The sequence below is a fragment of the Triplophysa rosa genome, linkage group LG4, assembly GCF_024868665.1.
Source record: "Triplophysa rosa linkage group LG4, Trosa_1v2, whole genome shotgun sequence".
Lineage (NCBI taxonomy): Eukaryota > Metazoa > Chordata > Actinopteri > Cypriniformes > Nemacheilidae > Triplophysa > Triplophysa rosa.
The window spans coordinates 31186624-31205588 of record NC_079893.1 but is presented as its reverse complement, the minus strand read 5'-3'; the positions used below and the strand labels follow the sequence as shown (position 1 = coordinate 31205588).

Below are 18965 nucleotides of genomic sequence, written 5' to 3'. Positions count from 1 at the left end.
TATAATAACCTACTTCACCAATAACTCCCATTTAAAACAAGTGTTTTATGTGAATAAAGAGTAAAAACAAAGTTTTTTTTTAAATACATTTTTATTAAAGGTGATATTGTAAAGCGTTCTGAAGACGAGCACACACCTCCTGTTCTCCCAGAGAAATCATCATCTCCGCCACACTGGGACCTTGCTGTCAACAGAGACACACACACACACACACACACAGAGAAAAAACACTCAGCACTCTTCACAACAGCATTCAGCATTTTGTCTGTGTGTGTTTGTGTGTGTGTTACCTGCTGTGCGCTCAAGGCCAGTCTCAACACTCTCATGAAGATGCTGTATTTTGTTTTCTTCAGTTTGCTGCTCTTCAGTTTCAGCTCAGAGTTCAACATTTCAGTGGACGTCAGAGACCTTTGACCTCCAACAAGCCTAACCCCCCCACACACACACACGCGCGCACACACACACACACGCACACACACACACACACACGCACACTATGTATACCTTAAAGGCACAGTATGTAAATACACAATTGTAAATGTACGAGACTCACTGTATGACCGCTGTTATGATGTTTGCTGCCTCTGATGTCACTTCCTCCAGCTGCTGACGGGAGACTTGTGGCATTATCCACAAATACGAATACACAGGGCCCAGCAGCTCATTTAATGAGCAGATGTGACCCTGCAACACATAAGTCACCATGAAATCAAACAGGACAATTCTAAGTGTTTTACACAGTGTTGCAGTGATTATTATAAATGATTTATCCGTGCACACCATTATTTTTTCAAAATTCATTTGCACTTGTAATCTTTAATCACAAACATTAAACTCCTCTCCCCCTCAACAACAACTCTTCACCACATGATGTCAGCAACAAAAAAATAGGTAAAACTATACTGACTGTCCAATGGCCAGGCATTTTTTGCCCTCCCCTCCAGGCCCAACTTACAACAAACCAATCAAAAAGGGAAGGGCAAAATAAAGCCCCGCCCTACATTTTTTCACATTTCAGAAGCAGTTTCACTCGGATACACGTCACGATACGGAAAAGAAGTCAATCGCAACTTCCGTTTCATGGTGACTTTAAATTATCATCTCCAGTAGTGAGTGAAATATGACAAAATCTATAGTGACATATGCTGATGTAGTCAAACCTTCCTGAGCTGCAGAACTCTCTGGATGTACTGCGCTTCTAGAACGGCACAGTCGTCGATTTGAGATTCGTGTGTGTGAAGAACAAACTGACGCAGCTTCTCCACCAGCATGGCACGTTTGCCCTCATCCTCGATCCTGCGCTGAAGATGAATCCTCAAATCACACACACACAAACAAGTTATAAAGCAGTCCCATCTCAGCCTTTGTTAGTCATAATGACCTAAATCTACACAGATCAGATAAACCACAGAAGTGCTGCACTGTGTTTAGTAATTGGAAAGTTGTCCGTGTATTAGGGTTAGAAATCAAACCATTAACGTCCCGATATAACAAAACACAAGAAGGAAAGAGAACATGTGACCGCTCTATTGTCTGAAGTGCTTTTCTCACTACAGAAAAATATGAAAGAATTTACAATCAACACAAACCATAAAACCATAGAAACACGAATGTTCTCCATCATAGTAAACGGATTTGATGGTGACATCAGAATATTAGGACTATATCTATATATATTCTAGATATCGAGTTAGTGTATATTAACACTAACTTTCAACACCATCATCCCATCACTGCTCCAGACAAAGTTAACCCAGCTATCTGTTCCTGGCTCTATCTGTCAGTGGATCACCAGCTTTCTGACAGACAGGCAGCAGTTAGTGAGAATGGGGAAACTCACATCCAGCACCAGCACAATCAGCACTGGCGCCCCCCAGGGGTGCGTTCTCTCCCCACTGCTCTTCTCCCTGTACAAAAATGACTGCACTGCCCAGGACCCTTCTGTCAGACTTCTGAAGTTCGCAGACGACACCACACTCATTGGCCTCATCCAGGATGGTGATGAGTCTGCGTACAGATAGGAGGCTGAGCAGCTGGCTGTCTGGTGCAGTCATAACAACTTGGAGCTGAACACGCTTAAAACAGTGGAGACGATTGTGGACTTCAGGAGAAACCCCCCTGCACTCCCCCCTCTCACCATCATGAACAGCACTGTGGCAGCAGTGGAGTCATTCAGGTTCCTGGGCACCACCATCTCTCAGAACCTGAAGTGGGACAATCACATTGGCTCCATTGCTAAAAAAGCCCAGCAGAGGTTGTACTTCTTACATCAGCTGAAGAAGTTCAACCTACCACAAACTCTATTAAAACAGTTTTACTCAGCTGTCATAGAGTCTGTCCTCTGCACATCCATCACTGTCTGGTTTGGCTCAGCCACAAAGTCAGACATCAGAAGACTACAGAGGACGGTTCGGACTGCTGAGAAGATCATTGGTGCTCCCCTGCCCACCCTCCAAAAACTCTATACATCCAGAGTGAGGAAAAGGGCTCAGAAAATCACCCTGGACTTCTCACATCCAAGCCATCAGCTCTTCACAATGCTGCAGAGCACTGAGCACCAAAACAACCAGACACAAAAACAGCTTCTTCCCTCAGGCCATCTACCTCTTGAACAGTTAAATGTTTTTACACACCGTGCAATTAATAACTCTGTGCAATAATAATTAAGTGCAATATTAATTATATCCTCCAGATAATACACTATCTATTTTTATACAACTTTTTCTGTAAATTATATTTCATTCATTCTGCTGTATATAGCACATACCTTCTACTACAATACTCAACTCAACTCAACTCAACTTTATTTATATAGCGCTTTTACAATTTTCATTGTTACAAAGCAGCTGTACATGAGACACATTGACTACAAGCAAAACAATCAGTCTATTCTTATTTTTTACTTGTACATATTTACATACATACATAGCTTTACACTCTCTATATCTTTATCTTATGTTTATTGTATTGTATTTCTTAATTTTTTATACCCATAGGCCGTTATTTAAATCATTGTGTCCTGTATTCTATTGTGTTATGGTCTCTGTGTACTGTTGTTGCTGTTTCTGTGTTCTGGATGCTCCTGTCACCAAAACAAATTCCTTGTATGTGCAAACATACTTGGCAATAAAGCTCTTTCTGATTCTGATTCTGATTAACATGTTTTTTTCCATACAAAGCGCTATAAAAATACACTTGATGGCAGTGATTCATGTACTCAGAATTCTCTTTATCTGCAGAGTTTGACATTTTTCTGAAGGACAACAAACCTGTTGAAATCTGCAAGTTGGTCCAGATCCAGCAGGGCGGAGTGTGTTGTGATCTTGGAAATGTTAAACTCACTAATTAATTCATCCAGCTGTCGACCAATACGATTACCTGAAACAAAAAAAAAAACCCAACAACATTTAATTATTAGGAAAAATATTCTAATCTTAAAAGGTAATAATTCAGAAAACACCTCAATTTTTAATCACAAATTCCTCAATTAAAACATTTCCTATTAACATTGCACTAAACATCATGTGTCACTACTTTTGCTTAAAAAGACATTGCGTACGTACTAGGGCTTTCCATACTGGATGTGATAAAGAGAACAGCGAATAAGAGACGCACCAAAATGATGGATCTATGAGGTAAGGTTCTATACCACACGTATAGATTTGTGCTCTGAAAAAGAGAAGATTTTGAATAACCAGTGAGTTGATTTTTTTTTCCATTCGGCCAGTGAATAGAAGCCGTTAAATTAGATGTGAACTTTACATCATGTGTCCCGAAGCAGCTGCCATTACACAAAAGGGTGATGATGATGAGGTGGGCACTAAAGCGCACAGTCCCATCAGTAAACGCAGTGAAGAAGAGTCAGGACATTGGCTCGGAACGGAACACATACTACTACTAAAATATACTCATGGGTAGTTGACAAATTAAACGTACATGTGTCCTATATGTGACATCAAAAATGTAGAAAAAAACCCTGTGTCACACCGATGCGACGCTACACGACGTTGTTAATGGGTTTGTGGTGTCGTGTCGTGCCGCATCCAGTGTGGACAAAATATATACACGAAATTTATAATGCGTTCTAATGCGTTCTATTGTCTTGTCTATTGTCGCGTCCGGTGTAGACTAGGGCTGTGTATTGGAAGTGCCTCCCGATACGATACATATCACGATAGATTAGGGCTGTGACGGTGGCAGTTTTTTACCACCACGGTGGTAATGGACAAATCAACCGCAGTGGTGCGGTGGTTGGGAAATATATATTATTTATATAAATAATATTTATATTATTATATTTGCGTGTAGCAACCACATGACGAGTGGAGGAGAAATATAGACCTTATTTAAAGACTTGAAATTGTTAAATAGTTAAATACTTGAAATTGAAATATGATATCTGAAATACATGAGGATGAAACATCCGTCCATGTTTAATGCGCAAATCCATCAGTGAAACGGCACACTACAGCACATAAAACACTTAAATAAACATCAGTAAATAATGAAAACTTAAATGTTATAAGAAAGCTAAATATCAAATAAAAAAGCTCTTGTTGCAGTGACAACTTCAGTCAGTCGCGTATTAACCCTTACAGTCCTTGACAATTCCATTTGAAACAAACTGTTTAAACCTACCTTAGCTTTCCTATTCAGATTGCCATAAAAACGTTACTTTTTCCTACTCGTTGGTGGAAAACTAACATGTTGACATTGTCCAGATTAAAATGTTTACAGCTGCAATAAATGCGCGTTCAGAAGAGCGCAAACGAATTGATGTCTCTCCGCAACCGCGGCAAAACCTGCGCGCGCTCCGACACTAAGCAAGCGGGTCATAGCCGGTTTTGATTTTATGTAACTGTTAATTTTACAACAAGATCCATTGCAGAACCCGCAGAATAACCTGGGTTTTGCCGTGCAGGCCCGCGCTCGAATGCGCCAACGGAAACGTATGCCAATAATTTCTGTGTTAATGTAAAATATTTTAAATGAAACCATCTACAACTGAAAGGGTACAAATAGCAATCCTGATCGCAACTATCATTTTTATTACACTTATATTTGTCACAGTGACGTGAACTACCGCCGGTGGCAGCTCACCACCGTCATGGCACTTTACCACCATGGTGGTGCGGTTGTCACGGCCGCCGTCACAGCCCTATGGGTCGCGATACAATATATTGCTGTGTGTTTCGATACGATATACATTTGCGATATATTGCAATACTTTAAATAGAAACTGTAAAAAGTAGAGCTAGAAATACAACATGCTGCGCACCACCGGGGGTTTTCTGTAAGGATAAGTGTAAAAACATCCCTTACCTCTGCAGAGTGGCCATGATGTGTGATGCATGGACCTTCAGATCAGAGCTTTGGGTTCTCAAACTGTGGATTGCGCCTCTCAAGTGGGTAGCACAGGGGAATAAGGCGGCTCACGCAAGTCACTTGGCTGTTGTGGTGCATTACAGTTAAAACACTGAACATGGGCAGAATAAAACCCCTGCTTCATCCGTGCTGTAAATGTGCTGGTGTCACATCCGTGAAAGCACAATAAATGACATTGTTACTTTTCTTAATAAACTTTTTGTCTAATGCACGGCAGTAGCCAAGTGACTTGTGTCATGACTTGAGAAGCCTACAAACAGCATTATTTTATATAACTCATTACTCCATGACTTATTTTGAAAACCAAAGCACACCCACACATCAGCTCTGAGAGCTCCAAGCGTTCTTATATTTTTCGCCATGCTCGCTTCCACTTACTTTTGGCCGTATGTATATGACAAGATTTAAAAAAATATATTGATAGTAGAGGTATCGCTATCAATACACTATCGAAAAAAAAAATATTGCGATGTTACATGTATCGATATTTTTGCACAGCCCTAGTGTAGACCCGGTGTTACACTGAAGATAAATCCCTCGACATGCACACACATATGCTAAACCCTCTAAAAGCCATCTCCATCAAAACTGAGATTACAATGTTGAGTGAGTGCTCGCCACACATAGTATACGTTACTCAAACAATTTAGCTTCTAAATGCACTGTTATAAAAAGGCACTAAAAGCAGCAAAGGCTGAGCACCTCCGTAACCTCATAGAAACTAACAAAAACAATCCAAGGTTTTTATTTAGTACAGTTGCTAAACTAACACATAAACAGACTTCACCTGACCTGGGTATTCCGCCACACCTTGGTAGCAATGATTTCATGAATTTTTTTACAGAGAAAATCGAAAACATACGAGACAAAATAGTAAAAACTCAACCTCCAAGTCTGTCCTATAAATTAGTACCAACCATCGCCCCAAAAGAAAGGCTACAGTGTTTTTCACCTATAAAACAGGAAGATTTAATTAAACTTATTGCAACATCTAAACCTACAACTTGCTTATTAGAACCCATACCAACTAAATTATTAAAAGAGTTATTACCCGTTGCAACTGAGCCCATTTATAACATTATCAACTCGTCAATTAATCTAGGCCATGTCCCAGGACCCTTTAAACTGGCCGTTATTAATCCTCTTATCAAGAAACCAAACTTAGACCCCAATGAACTAGGAAACTATAGACCGATTTCAAATCTCCCTTAACTGTCTAAAATACTAGAAAAAGTAGTGTCCACTCAGTTGTGCTATTTCTTACAAAATAATGACATACACAAAAATTCCAGTCAGGCTTTAGACCACATCATAGTACTGAAACTGCGCTCGTTAAAATTACAAACGACCTGCTTATAGCATCAGATAAAGGTAACATCTCACTCCTAGTCCTGCTTGACCTTAGTGCTGCGTTCGATACTGTAGACCATAAAATACTTCTAGATCGCTTACACAATTATACCGGTATTCAGGGACAGGCACTACAATGGTTCAGATCTTACTTATCAGACAGACATCAATTTGTCCATTTAAATGGGGAATCATCAAATGTAACGCAAATAAATTATGGATTAGCTCAGGGATCGGTTTTAGGACCCTTGCTATTCTCCATATACATGCTGCCCCTTGGAAACATTATTAGAAAACATGGAATTAGCTTCCACTGTTATGCAGATGATACTCAGCTATATATCTCATCAAGACCAGATGATTCCTTCCAACTATCCAAATTGGCAGAGTGCATCGACAATATAAAGCATTGGATGACTTGTAATTTCCTTCTTTTAAATTCTAATAAAACAGATATATTACTTATCGGACCAAAGACACGTGAGCAGAATATTTCGGATTATAACCTGCAAATTGAAGGCTGCACTGTTACTCCAACAAATACAGTTAAAGACCTCGGCGTTATATTAGACAGCAACCTGTCATTTAAAAATCACATCTCAAATGTCACAAAAACAGCCTTCTTCCACCTTAGAAATGTTGCCAAATTGCGAAATATTTTATGTGTGGCTGATGCAGAGAAGCTTCTTCATGCATTTGTGACCTCAAGACTTGACTACTGTAATGCACTGCTTAGTGGTTGTCCTGCAGCATCAATAAACAAACTACAGTTAGTTCAGAATGCAGCTGCCAGAGTTCTAACCAGGTCCAGAAAATACCATCACATAACCCCAATGTTATCAAGCCTTCACTGGTTACCCATTAAGTATCGTATTGACTTTAAAGTTCTTTTAATCACTTATAAAGCCTTAAACGGTTTAGCCCCTACCTACATAACAGAGCTTCTACCACACTACAACCCATCACGCTCTCTAAGATCTCAAAACTCCAGACTTTTGATAACACCTAGAATAACTAAATCCACCAAAGGGGGGAGGAGCTTTCTCATACGTAGCACCTAAACTCTGGAATAGCCTCCCCGATACTATTCGAGGGTCAGTCCCAATTTAAATCTAGATTAAAGACACATCTTTTCAGCCAAGCATTCACTAAAACATAGCTAATGAACAGCAGCTACACTAATTATTCTCTTTCTGCCCTCGCTTCGGGATGCCCATCCCGAGGTAGGGAGAGATTCCGCCAGGCCCAGATGAACGTCATATGCCCATCCCCAACTAGAGATTACGCCAGCTACATCGGAAAATCCCGTGCCATCCTCCTGCGAGAGCATGCGGACTGACTGACCATCCCAGCTCCATCCAAGGCAATTCCATCACCACCCAAGAAAAAGGCGACCATCTGACCGGCCCAGTTCAGACAATTCCATCCCCAACCGAGAGCAAAGACGGACTACTTGTCACATTAATGCTAAATTTACAATACTTGGTATTTAATGCTAAACTTACATCACATGACAGCAGTTTGAAGTTATATCTGCACTCAGTGACTTTGATTGGAGGTTGCTGGGTGGGTGTTTGTAGGGAGTGGGGGGGCTTGTTGGTTGTGGTTCGGGGCGTTTCATTTGTTGGGACTGTGTGGGTCTGGTCTGGTTGGCCTTGTTTTGTGGTCGATGTCGGACAACAGAGGAATAAAGTTAATTATGCCATTACTAATTTTCCCTGGTTGTTCCTCTGTTGTCTGTTGTTGATCGCGGAATGGGGCTGGGTTGGACCTGCACGGTTTCGGAGGGTGGGTTTTCCCGGGTCGCGGCTCGTGGGCTCTCCCTGTTCTTCGTGGACGTTGCTCGGTGGCTTTGGTCGGGGTCACTGAGTACAGCTATGACACATCAGAGGAGATCTGGCCCTTCCGGCTGAGCCTGGTTTCTCCCGAGGTTTTTTTTTCTCCATTTATTCATCATTGGAGTTTGGGTTCCTCGCCACAGCAGTGCAGTGTTGGCATGCTCACCGGGAGACTGCATTTATTTATTCATTTATTTATTAGATATTATTTATTAGAATGATCTTGCTTGGTCTATAAACACCATGCACTGTGCTGTGTTTTACCTTTCTGTGTTTTTCTTATTTGCTCCTGTAAAGCTGCTTTGGAACAATGCACATTGTGAAAAGCGCTATATAAATAAAATTGAATTGAATTGTGCTAAATACCACACTCTGACCGGTCTGAAATATCTGGTATTGCTGAGAGAAATGTAGGATGTATAGTTTATATACAGTATTAGTGGTACACCAGCCAGAGCTGCTCTGAGAATAAAACTGTTAAAACTTAAAGACATTTTAGAATTATACAATAGAATGCACTTTACAAAGTTATAATGACGACTTTAACATTATCATTATCACGAACAATAATAATACAATTTATTTAAACTTTTTTTTCATGGAATACCACTTTAATCATGAATAATTGTAACATTTTTATTTGATTACATTTTAAAACATTAATTAATTTGGATTATCACTTTGAATTGTATACAGTATACACTGGTGGCCACTTCACATTTGGACATGTAACACCCTTTGACTCTTAAGGATGGTTTTAGCGTATAGTTTAAATCAACTATAGTCCTGGAGAACCAACTGTCCTGAAGAGTTGAGAGTTTCTAGTATGCTAGTAGGGTGTTGATGAGCTGCTTCAGCGTCTGTTTGAGTTCAACTTTAGTGGTTCCCAATCCCAACCCTGGTCCTCGGGCCTCCCTCCCAGAATGTTTTAGATGTCTCCCTATATAGAACACCTGATTCTACTCGTCACAACCACTCACTTTAGAAGAGAAGCCTGCAACCTTTAGCCAAAAACACCTAACGCTAATGTCGCGGCTTCAGCGTCACGCAGGAAAGGAGACCAAAGGGTGTTTTTTTGAATGGATCTCACCGTGGTTCGCTGGAGTCCCAAAGCCTTAGAAATGGATTTGTAACCATTTCTAGACTGATACATTTCAATTTCTTTGTTTCTCATCTGTTCTTGAATTTCTTTAGATTGCGGCATGATGTGTTGCTATTTGAGATCTTTTAGACTACTTCAGTTTGTCAGACAGGTTCTACAGGGATTTCTTGATTCAACAGGTCTGGCAGTAATTAGGCTTGAGTGTGGCTAGTGAAATTTAACTCAGTTATTCAATTCCTCAGTTAATTCATCATTTACCAAGGGGGCAATTACTTTTTCACATAGGGTCAGAAATGTTGGGATTGTTTTTTCCCCTAATAAATAAAACCATCATTTAAAAACTGCATTTTGTATTTAATCTGGTTTTCTTTGTGTAATATTAAAATTTGTTTGATGATCTGGATCATTTAAGCATGAGAAATATGCAAAAAAACAAAAAATCAGAAAGGGGGAAAATACTTTTTCACAGCACTGTATATATTTCTTAAACTTAACCCTAAATGGCCATACAGGTCGATATCTAAATGTTTTACTTCATTTTTTTAACACTTTGGAACCGAAACTAGGTATTGTATAAAATCAAAATCGATAAGCAGAATCTGAAAAAAATTCAAATTCAAATGATACCCAACCCTATTGACAAGTCACCTGTCGTTCTGTGAATTGATATATGATGCTTATCTCTTCCGCTCAGTGCACAGAGTAGACACCAAGAGAGACGTTTCCTAGCCCTGAAAAACAAGACCTCACGCTCGTGGGGCAGTACTGGCAAAATGTATCCACTGAATGAAAGCTAAGCTTTATCCAAAAAGATGCTAAGTTTGACATTATGCACTTCTTCTGAACAAGTTGCTTAAGGGGTCGGAGAAGTTGCTAAATCTAGTGACAGAGTTGCTAAGTTTGTTGCTCGCCTCTGCCAGTGTTGACTGGGAATGGAAGATGCTTTGCCTAAACAATGCCGTAAAACAGCAGAGATTTTGTAAGTGTAAAGTATTTACATTTCGTTATGAAACCATGGAGGATCAACTAAATGAACGTGAAACACTGCAGTCAGGTGACAGAAGGTGGATCGATTGGGATTTTTAATGATAGGCCTCATGCATTTGTCGATCATCCCCGCTTGCTATTTTAGGAATGAACCCATCGTCATGATTAGACCGTACTTTTATTTGAGTACTGCTCGTGGACCGAGGCATCACTGGTTTTTGCGTCGTTTAGAGTGACACATCGTACCAGTTACATTAGAATCTGTGTTACTACTGGTAAGGCATTCCAGCAGAGAGTCGTTAGAGAGCGAGATCGTCTGGAAGCAAAGAATGAGATTGCTTTGATTCAGTTCCATGTGAAAGTAACACTGGTTTTGTTGTTTTGAAGGTTAAACTATGCAGTTTTAATGGATGTGAAGGGAGTCATGACAATGATGGATTCTAAAAGACTTACTGCTGAATCCTGAGCCGGCGTGAGTGATGATGTCCAGTAAGGTTTCAGGAAAGAAGCCCTGCTCTCTGAAGCTCTGGATGTAAATGTCTTGCTGTCTCTTGGACAGTTTGCTTCCGTCACGGTTCAACAGCAGAGGCAGATGAGCGTAAACGGGTGGAGTCCAGTTCAGCGCTCTGAAGAGCTGCAGATGTTTACTGGTGGACACAAGCCACTCGGAGCCGCGTAGAACGTGACTGATTCTCATGTGATGATCGTCCACAACGTTTGCCAGGTGGTACGTGGGGAATCCGTCCGCCTTCAGTATGATGGGATCGCCCTCCACCGCCGCTACCTCGTGTCTGCTCCAACCGAAGATCAGATCCTGAAAGGGCTCTGCGCCGGTGTCCAGTTTAAAGCGAATGACGTGCGGGACTCCTCGCTCCAGCTTCTCCCGGATCTGCTCTGGGTGCATGTGTCGACACCGGTTATCATACCTGAGAGAGAAGGTCATGTGTAGATTCAGGTCCGCTTCTCACTTCCTTACTGTAGTTTTAAAAGTTACGTCACAAGGTTTATACGCGGAGGGTTAAACTGATAAACTGCTGCAGTGTACTCGAAAACAAATCTGTTGTGGATTAGAAAATCAAGGGCCAGATTTACTAAACAGGGCATATTATCTCGAGAGCGCAATTTCATAAAAGGGCTGATGTGAGAGTGGAAATTCCTGCGGGAGCACATTAAAAAACACAAGCGCAATGTCTCTTTCCCATAATGATCAACCCAATCTAAAGGCACTAAAGGCAGTGAAAAATAGCGCAGGGTTTAAGACATGCCCATTTTTTGGGCGTTAAATAAAGCAGCAAATACTAGTTCAATAGCCAGCGCAAACCTTAATATATCACGTTGCGTGATTCATTAAATTATAGTTTGTGGATAGGGCTGGGCGATATATATCGCGATTCAGGCTAATTATACATGTCTAAATCAATTCTGAAATCGATTCTATGTTTTATGCACAGCTCTTCTGTGAACTACGGCTGTTTGATCAGTAGGAAGTTCTGCTCGATCTAAAATCACTACGAGATTGAGTCGTTTATAACGTGTATTTGAAAAAGCAACACTCGTCTATCATTATTACTATAAATCAACTTTATTAGCATGAAAATACCTGAAAAGGTTTGAAGAACTGCGATAGAATATGACCTTCCTGGAACTAATTGTTCTTCTTCTGTTTCCCATATTCGGAGTTTCTGCGCCAGAGCGCCCTCTGGCGTTCGGATGTGGCAGCATTTAACCATAAGTCATTAAGAAACCGAGAGCATAAGAATCATACGATATATCGCCCAGCCCTATTTGTGGATAGAAATTTTTCAGTCCAGACACTGGATAAGCATTATTGAAAAATGAAATTACTTAAATTACCTACAGTACATTGCATTGTTGCAGCATTGAGCATTATAGCCAATAGCTGACATATTGAGCGCATGGGCATTTCAGTCAGAGGTGGGTCGGCATGCACAGAATTCGGTGTAAACAGATGTGTTGAGCAGGAGATGTATTTCCCCTTATAACTATAAAAAGTCAAGCACGATGTATTTAAGAGATTCACTGTGTAGTGGTTTCATTATTTATAAGGAAAGTTTTCGTGAGAGTGCAGAACGTGATAAGTGACAGCTTGAAGCGAGCGCTGTTGACTATTTGAATTGTTTTCATGCTACTTACACGGGCCCTATTTGATAAACCCCACCTGCAGTAATTAACACAACATCCAAACCGTTATCCCACAGCAGCACAAAAATGTAACGCATTCAATGTGAGACACGCATTTCAGTCTGTTCACACGCTCTCACGCCACACCTGGGGCCTCATTTATCAAAAGTGCATAGAAAAGGTTCAATATTTTGTCGTACGAGTGAAATTTACAACGTGTGTAAGTACAAATAAATCCGTATTTATCAAACGTGCGCACGCACTTCTTACGCACATGAGTAAGCAATCATTGTTGATAAATCCCACATGTGCGCAAGTACCATGCTCGTTCACGGTCATTAGCATTCGGAAACGCCTCCAATTTACCATATATGGTGACAACACCTCACTTTATAAATCACATGAATGATTTATGTACTGTCATTAAACAGATCACCGCAGTCTTTTGTCTTGTTCAACTTAATGCATCAAGTCAAACAAGCCTTTTGAAAACGCATTCTTTGCGCAATGCATGGTTTGGCTCAATTTGGGTTTAATTGTTAATTTTACAATTATTTATAGGAGATTTATTTTCCACAGCCTAAATTAAACTGTTCAAAAAAGAAACAATATTTGCAGTTATTTTCGGTGGAATTGGTTAAATCTTATTATGATTTGGTAAAGCGATGTAGTAATAGAAAAGCAATAAGATGTTAAAAATATATATTTATATAATAATAATTAATGTGCAAGCTCTTTTTAATCTTTCTCAATTAGTTTGAATGTTTTTTTTCTTTTATTCATTTTTTCATATATTCGTCTGTTAAATGTGTCTTTCCATTGTGCTTTCAATAAAAGAAGGTTTGCCAAATAATCCAGCAAAGCGGGATCAGCCATGACACTAACTACATTTCAAATTATTTCCCATTTGTCTTTTATAGCGTTTCGCACGCAAATGTGTACCTCGAACTATGAAATTACTAATCGAGTATTTGCAAAAAAGATCACATGAAACACACGGTGGCACTTTCTTTTTGTAGTATCACCATTCTAATTCTACCACTAGATTCTCTGCGTAAGCATGCTCAGAGTTGTGCGTATATTTACGCACATTTCTACGTATAGGTACAAATTGGTAAATCCCACACTTTGTGTTAAACTGTTCTTACGCACTCACTACGCACACATCTGAGCGTATGCACTGTTGATAAATGAGGCCCCTGGTATTTCTCCCGCTGAGAAGTGAGGATAACTTGTCCCTCTATGAGGTGTCCTTTGTGCAATTTTTGCCACTTTCTAAGCAAACTGGCAAGAGAACAACCGTGTATACGCTCGCCGGCCGCCTGGCTAAAATCCCATTGTATTCAGGCGTCAGAGGTAAGATATGACACGTCAGATGTCACGTATCGGACCTGTGCTCGAAGTGCACGGCGGACGTAGCTTTGAAAGGATTTTTTTACTTAGCGTCTGGTTAATATACGTGTGGATAAACGCCTGGATATTAAATACTATCAATTAGGGATGTAACGATACTTCGTATTACGATATTTCGCGATGCAAAAATGTTACGATGCGCATCGTAGAGAGATGGGGATATTTTACGGTATGTTTAATTTTATTCATTCAGCGGTCATTCAGCGGTCAAGACGCTATCTACTCTGCGCGTCACGTGTGCTTATCTCACATATGCGCTAGAGAGAGAAGCACAAGACACAATCTGTCTCCAAGTGGTTTACAAAGCGTCATATTTTCCTCCACAATCGCCGTTAAAACACAGCAAACTTGAAGCGTGACTGCAGGCGAGTCACCCCGAAACTCATTACAAAGGAGCACAAACGTTTTTAAATGCTTATGTTCATTTATCCGCTAACGTGAGCTGCTGCATGACGTGATATGCAACATAAAGTAAGCCAAAAGAAACCAGCGCTGTTCCGATCAGAGAAGTGATCATGAAGTGAGTCGTACTGTATTTGAAAAGATCCAATGACATGATAAAAAACAAGTATGTGATCTGCATGATTGAAGAAATGTAATACAGTTTATGTAATGTGTCTTTTTGAAAGATTTTTCTCATTCATTACTGTCTCAAGCAAATACAGCACAGCTTCAAAGAGACATGAGCCAATAGCGCTTGAGCGTGAGCTCTGTCAGAGCATTTCATTGGTTGAATGTACTGAATGAACACGCCCTTCACTGAACGAATGAGTCAATTGAGTCAAAATGAGACTGAATGAACTGCTACATGTCGTTCATGGTCTAATATTCTCTGTGTCACAACAATGCATATCGAGAAGTTACTCAACTTTTCTGAAAAATAAAGCTAATGACCTGGTTTCATTTAATTCTAAGGTAAAGTCAATTATGTCGAAACAGTTAAATCTTTGTATGGAACATTTAATTACACCAATTAAATGAGTTAATCCAGATATATTTTAGTAGACTAATATAATGTAGACTAAAACTATGATAAATTGGGATGACTAAAACTAAATTGCATTTTAGTCAAAAGACTATGACTAAAACTAAATCAAAATTTTGCTGTCAAAATTGACACTGATCTTAATTCTAATTTCAGTTAAGCCTTAAAATGTTTAAATTCTTTATTAAGTTGCATGTGCAACAAAATAAGTTACTGAAATTGTTAATATTTTGGAAATAAATGTTATTTGAATTTCAGTTTCATTTTTGAATTTTGTTTAAAATATCGAGATGTGTATCGTATCGTGAACCCAGCATCAAGATATGTACCGAATCGTGAGCTGAGTGTATCGTTACACCCCTACTATCAATGGGCTCTATGCATGCGTGACTTCCGTGTTTCACGTTCAGAACCCTCGGCAGTTTCCGGTTGGGGAGACTTAAAGCAGAGAGAAAAGGAAAATGAGAAAATAGTTCAATTTAGCAGATGCTGTACACTGCGGCACACAGCAGTGGTATGTAGAAGTGCTGTTCTACCGTATGTATACTGTACTGTATATTGTGCACTGTGCGTGTGGAGTTGTGTTTTATGCATGTGGGTGTGTATGAACCTGTGTGCGTGTCTGTTTTCAGATTTTTAGGGTTTTACTTGTATGACTTTAATTGTTTTGCTTATAGTCAATATGTTTCATGTACAGCTGCTTTGTAACAATGAAAATTGTAAAAGCGCTATATAAATAAAGTTGAGTTGACTAATTCTTTTGGCTCAAGAAGGAACTTGAACAGAATATTTTGTTACGTAAAGTGCAGCAAGAATGAAGTTGTAATGAAACATTGCAGTTATTCTTCTGATTTATTTATTGCATGTCTGTTGATTTCTTGTTGTGTTTGCTCTGTTGTAAATTCAGGTAACCCATCGAGAGATTAAGATCTGAAGGATCATTATAAAACAAAACTCAGTGAGTGTGAGTGTCATCACGTGTTTGTATGTGGACTCTTTACCGTGGTACATGTCCATTCCTCTGAGCCTCTTTCTTTAACAGCTCCAGTCTCTGATTGGAGCAGAAGCAGTAGTAGGTGTGTCCTGTGTGTAGCAGTGATGATGCCGCTTGTGTGTAGAGCTCTAATCTTTCAGACTGAACGTACGGCCCGTAATCTCCTCCACGGCGGCTGCTTTCATCAGGCGCCATCCCTACAACAAACACAATAAACACAAGCACACACACATACAGTTGTGTACCTGCCCACTTTAGCATATCCACACACACACACAGAGTTGTGTACCTGCCCACTTTAGCATATCCACACACACACACAAACACACGTATGTTTTATTATCTCCGTGGGGACAGTCCATAGGCGTAATGTTTTTATACTGTACAAACTGTATATTCTATCCCCTATCCCTAACCCAACCCCTAAACCTAAAGATCATAGAACACTTTTTGCATTTTTAGATTTAAAAAAAATATTGTTCTGTACAATTTATTAGCTTTTGTGCCCATGAGGACCTCAATTTTGGTCCCCACAGTGACACGAGTCCCCATGTGTTGTGTGCATTCAGGTTTAGGTCCCCACTAACATATACAAACCAAGTCCACACACACAGAGTTGCGTGCGTGCGTGTGTGTGTGGATATACTAAAGTGGGCAGGTACACAACTCTCTGTGTGTGTGTGTGTGTGTGTGTGTGTGCGTGTGTGTGTGTGTGTATATGCTAAAGTGGGCAGGTAGACAACTCTGAGTGTGTGTGTGTGTGTGTGTGTGTGTGTGTACCTGCCCACTTTAGCATATCCACACGCACACACACACAGTGTTGTGTACCTGCCCACTTTAGCATATCCGCACGCGCACGCGCACACACACACAGTTTTGTGTACCTGCCCATTCCAGCATGTCTTCGATGGCATCAGCGGCTCCTGGCACCAGTCGTGTCCGGTCGGTGTCCTCGAGGCGTAGAATAAACGTGCCACCGCGCTGTTTGGCAAACAGATAGTTATAGAGAGCAGTGCGAAGACCACCGAGGTGCAGAAACCCTAAACAAAAAAACAACATCCCAGTACAAAATAATTCAAACAATCCAATGGAAATCATCTTTATATTTATATAAGACGCTTGTATCCAAAGTGACATTACAGTGAATTCAAGCGGTGATGTGTTCCCTGCCTGAGAATCCTTCTGGGGAAGCTAACCTTTTTTATTTAAATAACCCAATTACCTGTTTAATTTGACCAGTCTGTCTGTAAATTCTTGTAGTGTTTTTAGTTTCTTTTGTTCAGCTTCATGTTTATATTTTAAACATGTATTTCATTTACATCACGCATGCCTGCTGGTAATACTAAACGTTGATTTAATTGTTCTTTATTTCGTTTAGCTTTGTATTTGTATTTTCGATGATATTATCATGCATGTTTTCTTTCTTTTGTGCGTTTATAATATTTATTATTTTTTACCTGTGGGACTCGGAGCGAATCTGACGCGCGTGCAGAATCTTCTGCTTACACCGTGTCGCGTCACTTTTCTTAAAACGGATCTGAACATTGTCCTTCATTAACACGAAATTATGGGAATGAATCGACGAAAAATTCAGTTGAAACAGCAGAAACAAGAAACGCCATTAACACATATACAGCAGCTGCGTGCGCTGAACCTGTCCCGCCGTTCCACTTCCTGCTTCAAAAAAATTCAAAATAAAAGTTCAAGCACTACTAAAACTGACTGTGTGCGAAATCGCCCACTATACCCTCATTCACTATTCTACGGAGCCCGTCTGGTCACCCCTCGGAGAAAAATAAACAAGACCCGCAAATCCGTGGCCACAGTTTTGTAATTCGTTCCCTCAGTTTACAAAACCGTGCTCTCGGATTAATAAACTGTACCCACGAGTTTACAATCCGTGCTCTCGGTTTTGTAAACCGTCCCCTCAGTTTTTGAAATCTGTACCCACGAATTCATAATCTGTGCCCACGCTTTCGCAATCCGTGCGCACGGTTTTGCAAACTGTAGCCTACTCGCGGAATTTCTCCTTCGAAGGCATCCTTTTGTGCCAATTTAATAAGCACAACACTGGCTTTCGTTAAATCCTCAACATTTATAGGTTTCTGTGATTTGTCTGCCTTTGAAATTTGTCGCTCAGATTCAGCGACTAGCAGTGCTGTATGCCATTTTGAGAACAGGTTAAATCTCTCCAAAAAATGTCCTTCGCTTTTTAAATCGGTTTGGAGTTCCTGTGTCATTTGGACTTCAGGATCTCCGACCAGGAGCGCTGGAATTGACGTTTGCATGACAATCTCTTTTTTCCACAAGAACCTGTTAGACAAGAGGAAGGACACACTTATTATAAGTGTGCCCTATAAAGTGTTTGATTGGTAGAAAATAACATAATATTTAATAAAGACATCATTTGCGAAACCAATAATATTAGAATGTTGGCTTTCATTCATAAAATGATGATGTTAAAGAAATTTGTTGTTTCTACATTAATTTGGAGATAAATGTGAAATTATTAGAGATAAATGTGAAATTATTAGAATGTCAAAGTATATTTAAATGTCACATTCCCCGCGATCCCATTTTTCAAACTTTAGTTAGTGTGTGATAAAGATCAAAGTTCAATGCCATGCGAGATATTGTCTTTAACAGAATTCATTTTTCAAGGACAACAGAGAACGGCTGGATCAGACTACAGCCCTCTACTTCCCGGGTACATGTCACTATTCCGAGTGCTTTTAATAACCTGCATCCAAAGGAATACGCCACAAAAGG

At 40.0% G+C, this 18965-nt stretch overlaps 1 protein-coding gene across 3 annotated transcripts; it reads right to left on the bottom strand.

Annotated features, from left to right (window-relative positions):
* Nucleotides 1-57: 57 nt before the first annotated feature.
* ears2 (glutamyl-tRNA synthetase 2, mitochondrial) lies at nucleotides 58-17868 on the bottom strand. Of its 3 annotated transcripts, none has more exons than XM_057330781.1 (9): nucleotides 17654-17868; nucleotides 17081-17236; nucleotides 16204-16393; nucleotides 11116-11588; nucleotides 3270-3378; nucleotides 1161-1314; nucleotides 554-684; nucleotides 291-426; nucleotides 58-184 (listed from the first exon to the last, which is right to left on the bottom strand). In XM_057330781.1, exons 1-9 carry the CDS (start codon nucleotides 17739-17741, stop codon nucleotides 95-97), a joined length of 1527 nt encoding a protein of 508 aa, XP_057186764.1. In that variant the 5' UTR covers nucleotides 17742-17868; the 3' UTR covers nucleotides 58-94. The 3 variants fall into 3 exon arrangements, with proteins under 3 accessions (XP_057186764.1, XP_057186766.1, XP_057186765.1); XM_057330783.1 differs by having other exon boundaries at nucleotides 17081-17177; XM_057330782.1 differs by having other exon boundaries at nucleotides 69-180.
* Nucleotides 17869-18965: the final 1097 nt, after the last annotated feature.

Excerpts from the sequence above, each read along its gene's own strand:
- ears2 (XM_057330781.1), bottom strand. The coding sequence starts at position 17,741 with ATGTTCAGATCCGTTTTAAGAAAAGTGACGCGACACGGTGTAAGCAGA. Across the intron at positions 16,394-17,080 it reads AGACATGCTGGAATGGGCAG|GGATGGCGCCTGATGAAAGC; the intron begins GTACACAAAACT and ends TGTTTGTTGTAG. Across the intron at positions 185-290 it reads TGGCCTTGAGCGCACAGCAG|CAAGGTCCCAGTGTGGCGGA; the intron begins GTAACACACACA and ends CTCTGTTGACAG.